At 38.7% G+C, this 10,901-nt stretch overlaps 1 protein-coding gene across 1 annotated transcript in view; it reads right to left on the bottom strand.

Moving 5' to 3' along the window:
* The window catches only part of TSPAN12 (tetraspanin 12), a 30,941-nt gene that overhangs the window by 10,138 nt on the left and 9,902 nt on the right, over nucleotides 1-10,901 (bottom strand). Inside the window, exons 3-4 of the mRNA XM_009696941.1 lie at nucleotides 5,027-5,101; nucleotides 561-668 (exon numbers count right to left, since the gene is read on the bottom strand). Of these exons, the coding sequence (XP_009695243.1) occupies nucleotides 561-668; nucleotides 5,027-5,101 (183 nt within the window). The remainder of the gene's footprint in view (nucleotides 1-560; nucleotides 669-5,026; nucleotides 5,102-10,901) is intronic.

Below are 10,901 nucleotides of genomic sequence, written 5' to 3'. Positions count from 1 at the left end.
CCCCCCCCCCCCAGTCAAAGGAAATAAAAACCCTGATCACTTTCTCAAACCTCAGCCAAAGAGACAGTGTTGGCATCTTTTCGGAAACTTAACCTTTCCCACTCATTTCCAGCTAAACACATATCTTAACCATGACAGCTCCATGAAAGGAAGCTAAAAGAGCCCACAGGAAGAGAAGCACAGTTTAACATTAAAACAGCATACAGAAATGTTAATTTTACCTTACCTGCAGATTTTTAATTTTATATACATCATACTCTTAAACATTATAATAAACCTAAAAGGTGCTGATGTCCTAACCTTACTGGTAAAGGAGAAGACAGTGTTAGCACTTTAACTGAATTTAGTAACATTTTTTGGCATTTTAGTGTCTTTAGGGCCTACAAAAGCTCACGAGTTGAATATCAAGTGACATTAAAAGGTATCATCACTACACAGGGTTTCACATGAAATGAACTTGCATTTATTTACCTATTCAGTTAAAAACCTTTTCCTTTAGTAGATAAATAACATTTACCAAACATGTATTACTTCAGTTCACGAATTAATTGTCATCTTACCTCCCTCTGGAAGAAATTCCAAGCGTGGGTCAGCCACTGGTACCTAGGTAGGCCATAATTGGTCATCCTAGCTTTCAGCGTGATCATATCGGACCACTGCACTGGAACCTGGAGCAAGGAAAGAGAAACAATTCACACAACAGATCAGTTGGCTTGTGCCTCCAAACCCAGAACTTCCATCTGTTTCGAGATCTTTTAAGTGCTATGACCAAAATAACTTTGTATGCAAATAAAACAGGAAAACAAGTGCTTCAATTTTTATGATATTGAAACTTTACAAGCCTTTATTAAAACATCAGGAAAAAGTTATTTGTATCCTTTGCTTACAAATTAATGTACCCTGGAAAAGGAGCTGCATTTCGGAGAGATTCAGAGATAGCTGGGAACAATTCAATTTTATCATTGCCAGATTTTTTTACCTAGCATAAAACGTGAACTAAGTCCCATCCAAGTCATCAGGGATGGCATTTGTTTGCCCCAGTTTAGGTATCTCCCTGATGTCTTAGTCAATAGAGAGAAACAGGCAGCCACGTGGGGCAGTTCATCTCAAGATACATATTTTAAACACTGCAGAAGAATCCAGTGAATTCTCAAAGTCTCTCTTCACTGTCTAAGGCAAACTTAAACATTCATCTTCTAAATATATAAAATTAATTGAGATGAATTCTACCCTGAGAGTCTTTTCAGTGGCTTTTTGGCTTTGCCTGGAATCCTGCACACAGGTATCCTGCATGTACTCTATTTCAGTACATTGCTCAAGAACAGTAACAAGGAAGTGTAGACAATGAGGCCCTGTGAATTTTTTTCTTCACACACACTCATTGCCTTGTAAATATTTTCTTCTGAAAGAAGGATTCTCAAAGTATTTTTCTTTCAAATTTGACTACTCAGAAGTGAGGTGCCGGTGTTCTCCATTGTCAGACTATGGCCCTCAGTCAGCAATTTGTTAGAAACAACAGAAGCAAGTGCTATGGCATCTGGCATACAATGCAGTTAAGAGTCAAGATAAGAAACCAACTTCTGTCCAGCAGCACAAATTTCAGTGTGCCAAACTAAAACAAGGAGCTGAAGACTGTGGTTGCCCTTCTAGGCACACATACCACTCATGCTGAGTTTTGCCTTGTTCCCATTAGCCTTAATAGTCATGGTGAAAGAAATCACAATTGCAGTATCAGCTTTCATGTGGAGGACGGGAGAGCCCAGCTCCTCTTTGCGGCTGTGACTTCGCTATCCTGTTCTATTTGGAGTGAACAGTAAGGGCATTCTGCAAATAGCAATAAATGTAATCTAAGAAAAAAAAAAAAAATCACCGCAATACTTCCTAAGGAGCCTGGACTTTGTTGTGCTAGATGCTCTACAAAAATACAGGGACAATTACTGCCTGACTGACCCCATAATCCAAATAAGAACATTTGATAATGTTTCATTAGTGCTGCTAAGATATACTATGTTTTTGATGTGCTGGTAAAGCTTCATATATTATGAGTATGAATATATCAATAATATCCCAGAAATTTTACACACCTGTCACTTAACAGAATTTTTATTTAGGCTATAAAGCACCAAATTCACAATTGTCTACATGAAAAATATGTTAGCATTAGAGTACTAAAAATACTTAAAACCAGTATCACAGAATATTTCTACCACAAATGTTTCAACTGGTCACTATAATAAAATAATTTGGTTTTGAACTTAACACATTTCTCTTTCCACTGCGTTGGAAGTTAGCACTCTGCTTTCTTTGTATAATATTTGATATCACTGCAATTAAGTTCATATTTGCTGGACTATTTTTTTATTATCTTATTTGAGTTGAATACAGTCCAAGGTTACGCATGTAACACAAGGCGTCCAACTTCTTTATGAAAACAATGGAAAGCAGGAAAAAATAATAATCAAGAAGTAAGAGAAGGAAATTAAAAGCAAGTCAAATCAAACTAAACCCCACTGTAGGAAGACAATTTGAATACTGGAGCTAAGGAGGGATATTGGAATCTGTGTGTTGGACTGTTCCAAGACTGCCAACATGTCAAACTAAGGACATCAATCTATTTACTAAATGGTTTCCCATCAGCTCATGCATGCAGTAGTGCACAATAATACATGATCTTGAGATGCATTTGTTTGACTATACACCAACACTTTTCTAGTGTGTAGACAAACAAAAACTAGAGATGCTGGTTTGATTTTAGCATAAGTTCTGTAAAGATTGGTTTGCCGAGCTTCATTATTATTTTTCTAACGAGTATCAAGGCTTGACCAATGCCTAAGTAAGCCAAGAACCCACACTGGCTTTTCAATCTTGTGGGTGGAATAAATTAGTCATGAGGCACACTTCACGCTGAGAGCTATCATGAGCTAGAAGGAAAATTGTTTATACAAGCAACTCTTACAGCAACTTGTCCATACGCCAAGAAGAGCCCATACTGGATTAGCAGAGGCGGTTATGCCTCAGTGACATTTTTGACAACATCACCCACCCGCACTAATGCCAACTGATTCTCTGAAACCCACCAGGGACTCGTGTGATTTCATGCTACGCTGAAACCAACATGACATCAAGTTAACCCCATGGGTATAATGGGAAGTCTTCTTATTTTTATAAAGTACAGTAGCAGAAAGTATGCTCTAGAGAAGTGACCTGCACAGGTATGAAAGAACAACTGAAAAAACAACTATGCTCTTCCAGACTGCCACATTCCCTACAGGTCTCAGCAGCAAGAAACATGAGTCCGGCCCACCTCATCACATGAAGAACAGCAGTGTTAGGACAAAGGGAATAAAAAGAGGAAATCGTATGGAAATAGAAAAAAAAAAAGACACCCAACACAATATTTCAGGAGATTAGGAATAAAGACATATATAAAGGGAGAGAAGAAAAAAGACAAAAAAAGAAAGGCAGTTGCTGAAGAGATTTTTTTTCTGTTCTATTTGCATGTTCATGTTCACACTCTCGAACTCCTGGGAGAAAGCAGAACCATCAGAGGAGCATGGAGTATCTGGGTTCACCATGACCCCACTGCAGAAGGTGCAGACATGGAAATAAGCGCTGCTTCTTTTGGCAAAGGGGTGCAGGGACAGCTGTGAGTGAAGCAGCATCACCAGCGCCTTAACATATGGTAGGGCTATGCCAGCTTTTACAAACTGTCCCAGGTTTGGGTTTCAGTAGCATAGCAGGTAACTAAAAGCTTGGGGGGGGGGGGGTGTCACACTAAAACACAACATAAGTTCAGGTTCTCTAACTGAATAGTGAAGGTTGGAGAAGGCACGTACCAGTGCACTGAAGGCTATGTTATTTCAGGCAGCTTCCACTGACAAGATTTCTGTGGAAAGATGGGTGTTAGTTCTGTCATCCTTGGCAAAACCCCCGCAGAGGGCAGCTGTGCCCATAGGATGAAGCATGCCTCTTGTCTGCATTCCCAATTTTAAAATGCATCAACGTAAGCTGACATTTAAAGTGAAGGGATAGCCTTAATCAGTGTTATAGTAGAACATCCCCTCTGGAATCTGTACTGCAAGGGAATGAATGCCGACGCAAAGTGCCACCATGTAACTTCAGGCTTCAGATCTGCCAGGAATTCCTTTGGTCCCAGTACCATGTAAATATCAAGAAGGCTCCCTCCCATCTTACTGCAATGTAATTGCCACTCACTGTTGGAAAGACCAGTATATATTGGGCATATCTTGGCAGCTCAGAGAAAGTATTTGTTCTTCTATTCATAAAAACGTACCAGACCGAGTACAAGACGTAAGGCTATAGCAGCCAGCAGAATAACATTTCAGTTTAATTTCTGCTCATTTCATCCTCACTTCTTGCACGATGCTTACAAGTTTTCAGTTTGAAAATTAAAGGTAGGTACAGCTATAAAAACTAGACAGAGATAAAACCTCTTCACAAGTTTACAGAAGCATGTTTTATAGCTAAGACATGTTTTGCTTAAAACTGGCATTTATAGCTTGTGGAGGCACTGTGAAGATTTCAGGATACAGCAAGTCCTCTATTGAAAGAACACATCATCTGTTTATAATGTAGTACACTCAGCTATAGCTCTTTAAAACATGAAGAACTTTTGGGGCAAAAATCCCTTCAAATTCTCACATTTCCTCTCTCAAAATACTTATCTTAAGCCTGATGTTCATACTTTACCCTCAAAACTTCCACTGACTTCAACGAGAACCTACCTAAGCAAGAATTAACAAAAAATAAAGTCCTTAAATCAGGGGCTGCAGGATTTGGCTCTCAAACACAGGGGAAAACCCAGACAGGACCTTCCAGACAGACAAGCTTTCCCAGAAGAATTCTCAGTTTGGAAAAAAAAAAAAAAAAAAAAAAGGCAGTCACTTGAAATGAGACTGTCAGAATAATGAACAAAGATAAACATTACAGCAATTAGAAAACAGCTAGCAAATGGAAATCTTTGTTTTCTTCTGTTGAAAATATGCAGCCTCCTCTTCTGACTCACCGTTATTTCCTGCTCATAGGTCCAAACACCACAGGCCAGTTCAACACAGAATATTACAAGCAAGCTTCCAAAGTACTGCAGAAAACAGAATGGTCTTAATTATTTTTGAATAGTCCGGTTAACTTTGAAAAAATGTCTTAACAATATTAAAGGACATCTCAAAATATTATTAACATTACATATGACTGAAAATATGGAATCTGAAATGCATTTTTGTAACCAAAACACGAAAGATTCATGCAGCAAACTTTCTAAAGTTAAGTTAATAAGAAATGTCACATGACCTAAACATGAAGCATATAAACATTACAATGGGAAAATAAATTCATTTCTTCGTTGCCCAAGAGTACTAGGCTATCATGACACATTATGCTAAAACAGTTGCAAAGAGGACAATCTTTTTTCCCCTCAGATATGTGGGAAAAAAGAAATCTCTTTTTCAGTTCTATCCATTTAAGCAACATAACCAAATCATGCTAATAGCCAAAAGGTGGAAGAAAAAAAAAAAAAAAAAAGAGAGAGAAAATTGACAAGACAGAAGCAAAGAAGGGTCCTGAAAGCTATCTTCTTATCAAAGTGATTTAGATATTTGAGGTCAGGGATAAATGTACAAATATTTATTGAGATGGTTTGAAATATCTTTGTCTATTACAAGATCTAATCCTTGAACCATTTGAAAATAGAAAATACATGTATAAACAAATAAGCTGTACAGGTCTTGGTAATGATGATTAAGAAAAACTGGCTGCTGCGATTAAAAAGAGTATGACTATCTTCTGTAAGCATCAACAAACCCTTTCTGAACTGCATGATAAAGCTGCATGTAAATTATGACTGCCTTAACTGGTGTTCTCTATTAGAAGTAACCCAATCATCTTTTATTTAAAGCACAAGTATAGTTCCATTTATTCTTGACTCCAAACTTTCTCCCATGACAGCGGACTGAGCTCCCCTTTGTTCTCAGTACACAAGACTTCAAGTTACAGTCTTCATGGATTTTAATTTTATTTGGAAATCAAAGGAACACCATCACAATATAAAATAGAATTCCATTAACAGGATACATGCCAACAGGCTTCTAATTTAGTAATTTAATTCTGGAATCTATTTAAGACAGGTGTAAGATACAAAATATGCACTCAGGGTAAGTGAGTATATTTTTTTTTCCTATTAAAGGGTCAATAAACTTTATTATTTAAAATAGAGAATATAAATCCACAAGGGTTAGGATTTAACAGTCATCTACTCAGCACCTTTTTCATTCACCCAGTCTGGAACTGAGTAATTCACAGATACCTTAGCAGCTACCGAACAGTGTCTTGCCTTAATTTGCTAATCAAATCCAACTCTGAATTAGGTTTCTAGATGCAAACAGTCAAATTAAAAATGTGCAAGCAAAAATACTCGTGTGAATTTTCAAGAGAAACCTGTATTCATACCCTCTCCTTGCGAAAGTCTGTTCAATAAAGATGGCGTTGAAAAAAAGAGGTCATGTTTTACTAGTCTTCACCACGTTACACTGCATCTTCATAGTCACTACAGCCGAACAACACATCGCATATCTTTACAAATCAACATTGTAAGCACATGCAGAGCTCCAGTATAGGCCTTCAATAACCAACACGTTTATCCTCCAAAGGTCCAAGAGAGGAAAAAAAATCTGACTCGTACTTTGTACGAACAATGACGCTTTCTCTAAAAAAATAAACTCACGAGCTTCTAGACAATGTATCCACTATCACTGTAGTGCCTGCAAGTTATGCAAAGGGTTCTTTAAACAAACATGGAAATCTACTTTGCAAAGTAGTCACTTCAAAAGCAGGAAAAAATGCCACATGCTTTAGCTCTTTTAATGCATTCAAAAAATGTTTAAGGACTAATTAAGGCTAATACTGACATTTTTGAGAGCGAGAACAACTAAACGTTTCAGTGAAAAGCAAATTTGATTTCTCAGCTGTCAAAGAAAAATTTCAGTGGTTTTATACTCTAATTGAATAACAAGCCTGGGACTGCTTGCTATCCTCAAATCTTATACAAAACTCACTGATCATGGTGAAAGCGATACACCTGGGAGTGTATGTATGGCATTCTCTGGAACACTCTTAATTTACAGTTCCTCGTAACATTTCATTCATTCACCAGCCTTAACAATCGACCTCCTCATTTTTGTCAGCATATAATTAAGTACTTGCAGCAGCAGTTAGAGAAAGAAGAGCCAAACCCAAGATTTTCTCCAGTTACTGAATATAGCCCAGGATAGACAACTATTTAGCCAGATTCACTCATAAACCACTTCTGGGTCTGCCAGGAATTGAGCCCTCCTGAGTAGCCACATTTGGACACATCAGGGCACTGCAGAATCAAGCCTCCTCTCCTGAGAAAGCACATCTTCTGTCCGTAAGGCGAAAGACAAGAAAAGACACAGAGTTTAGACACATAAAAAAACATGCTAGGAACTGAGCAACTGCAGGCACACCAAACTCGCACACAGGAGCTTCAGTTTCACTCTGCTATTCAAGGGGAGTTGTACACCTCTCTCTAAATGTAATGCTTTGCAAAACAATTCTTATATAAGTTGGGGGGGGGGGAACCCTCGAACCACTATTTAGATTTATTACCCTTAATTTCCATCTTCCAAATACAGAAATTATTACTGGCTTCAATGCTTATTCCTTGTCCCCAATTAAATTCCCACAGGAGTCTGAATGCCAAATGCATCGTCCTGCATTTAAGCACTTCTGCTTTTTGCCAGAAACAGGGACTTGGTTTTGAAGCAAGGCTTAATATTTCTTCCTATGGGCTGCGTGGCTACATTTTGTAAAGACGACTAACTCACTGAGAAGCACAACTGTGCATTACGCTCAAAACTGTGCCTACAAGTTATCATAAAATAAATAATCTACAAGCAGTTCATGCAAAGCCATGATCACTTCCAGAACTAAAGACCTTTTTACATGGCAAATCCTACAGACTTTTACCATTTCTCTTTTAGCAATTGCTAATTGCTAACCTTCTCTACCTAGTCAGGCTATGCAAGGAAGGTTGTGAAAAAGCTAAAATGTTGCTTCCTTGAGAGAAGCTGGATGACTGAAATGCTGGTAGGAAATACTCTTTTGAGAGTAACAAAACAACGTAAAAATATTTGCCAATAAAAAGTATTAAAAATAATGCAGTAGGCATGTACTGCTCCTCACCAAGTCACAGACACGCATGGGGCCAAGACTCTAAACTTCAGCATCCCTGCAATCTCAAATGGATATTGTCAATTAGCAGGAGCTGGTTCTCCTGCAACCTCGTTAAGTTTGCTCACCACCACTGACCACAGGGGAGGAAGAAAGGAAAGTAGCAGCCCAGCAAAGCAGTAGCTTTCCAACAGGAGCATCTCCTCTAATAACTGGAACCTTGCACAAGCACGTGGATTTTTTTTTTTTCTGCAGCAATGGATGGATACGTGTGCATGGTTCCATCCTCAGAGCAGAGAGCTGCAGCACTGACAGCCTGCGGAGGCCTAAAAAACTGTACTTTTCCAGCACATCAGTCCTGAAACAGAGGTGAAGGAACTGGGGACTCTGGAGTCCCGGAGAATCCTGGTCCCCTTCCTCTCTTGTGCAAGACAGTAAACAGGAAAGAAGTGGGAATAGAAACAAAGTCATTAGTGTGAAAACCACTTTCAGAGAGAGATAAAGGCAGAGGGATGAAAGGCCAAGGAAAGCTATTAAAGATATTCCCTATGTAATCACCAGATCCTGTTCTGCTGGAATACTCTTCATGTGGTACAGACATAAAAGTGACCACAGCTGACATCCTCATCCTGTCCTGAAACCTCCGATGCAGAAATCACACACACCGACAGCATGGAAACCCACCACAATGAATACTACCTACTAGTGCAAAGACACTACCAGATCATACTCAGCTATTACAACTGATAACAGCCTCCAGAGAGGTCTTGCTCTCTGTCGTGCAAGTCAGACAACTCTAAGTCCACTTCTACAGGGAATTCACATACAAGACAGAAAGGACAGTGGGATAGTGGAACATACTAAATGGAAATCCAATGATGATGAAATTCAACCACAGAAGGGAGCTAATCATCAAGTAAATAATCAAAGGCAGAAAAAAAAGAAACCAAAAATGGGAACTAGCATTGAAGTAAAAAGTTTCGTGCTAATTCTGATGACTATTCAGATAGCTACCTGCATAAAGGCTAACAGAACCTGACAAAGCACTAGAAAGGTACATGGTATTTTCAAATATGCATTAAAAAAAAATCAAAATAATTCAAAACTATTTTTAGAAATATCTGTATCAACTGTCTAAATAGGATCAAAAGTTTTAGTCTGAATAAAATTCCTGCAAACCACAGTGGCATCCCATAACAGGGTACAAGTTCCACCTATGCCAGTGCTCCATACATGGAGCATACATGCTCTGGCATATGTCCAAATGTCTTCCAATCTCTCCATCTAAGGCTAAAAACTGAACTACAAAATTAATTTATCCTAATTAAATGATGACAGTTTTTTTGCTATTCTATTTGTTCTACCAAATTAAGCAAATCACCAGCACCACCACATACGTTAGAGGAACACATTTCTTTCTTGATCATCTCAACCATTTAGATGCAAACACAAATAAAAATAGCAAATGCAAACAGGAAATCACTATTACTGAATCTAAGATATTTTGCATTTGTTGAAAAGGTGTTTGTTCCAACAACTCCCATTCTGTTCAGAGAGTAATGGTGAACAGCACATACATGAAGTTCCTCTCAACATAATATCTCTCCCCCATGGCTTCCTATTCCACAAAGTACAGAATTTTTTTTGTTGCAATCACGAGCATCTGCAGGGAAGGATATAAAGTGTGAAGGACACTGGTTTATGGGTTTTTTTGCAGAGATGTAATACAAAACTGTTACCGTAGTTCTAGAGATTTTTTTGTTTGTCTTGAATATGCCACACAATTCCTGCAATTAATCACTTACTAGAATATGTCCATGCTTTTCAGGCAACAGGTGAAAAAAAAACTGGTGAAAAATAACCTTCTATTTTTGTTACTGACATGGCAACAGGATGATGGAAAAACTGGGACTTCAGAAAACACAGTACGTGGAAGGAGTTTATAAAAATTTTCCTCCTCCTCCCATCCCAGTCCCTATTTTAAATGCCCTTCTCCAAAGTATTTCCAAGGACACAGAATTTTTCAGAGATTTTTTGACAGCGGAAATACTGAATTCTAATTAATTTTAGGAAAGGAAAACTAGAGTTAAAACTCTACTGTCCTGCAGTAGTCTCCTTCAGAGCAATAGCCAGGGCAATGTGAATACCCATTGCCCTATTATCAGCTACCACGATAATCCCACTGGCACAGGTACAAAAACCACCCAACTGTCCTCTGAGGATGCCCTTCCAAACTCTAGTGTAAACATTGTGCGAGGAACGAAGGTACGAGCAGGAGCCCTCACAGAAATTTGAAGACTTAGGGTACTTAGTGACCAACCAGTCACTGTGGCCCTCCGGTACCAAGCAGCCCAGGCAGGTAAGGGTAGCCGTACTAAAGCCATGCATACCCAAGTATGTCGGTTTTTTGCTCTGCTACAGCTGGGTTCGGTAATTTTTTGCCCATGACCTATGGAATGCAATTCATAGCAACATTCAGCTACTATAACCTGTTAGCCCACGCACAAGGAGAATCAAAGACCTGAACACATCCCCAGTCATGCTCTCCTGATCCTGCTTGTACCAAACGTGGTGTGATCATTTTGTTTGCAGTTTGGAAGTGTGATTTGGAAGCAAGAGTCCAGGCAACTCGCGAAAACACAAACTGAGACCAGGTTCTGCGGTAACCCAAATTTCATCAGAACTAGAAAGGC

This window comes from Cariama cristata, unplaced genomic scaffold (genome assembly GCF_000690535.1).
Source record: "Cariama cristata isolate BGI_N322 unplaced genomic scaffold, ASM69053v1 scaffold15853, whole genome shotgun sequence".
NCBI lineage: Eukaryota > Metazoa > Chordata > Aves > Cariamiformes > Cariamidae > Cariama > Cariama cristata.
The sequence above is the reverse complement of the archived record's forward strand: the minus strand, read 5'-3'. Positions and strand labels throughout refer to the sequence as shown.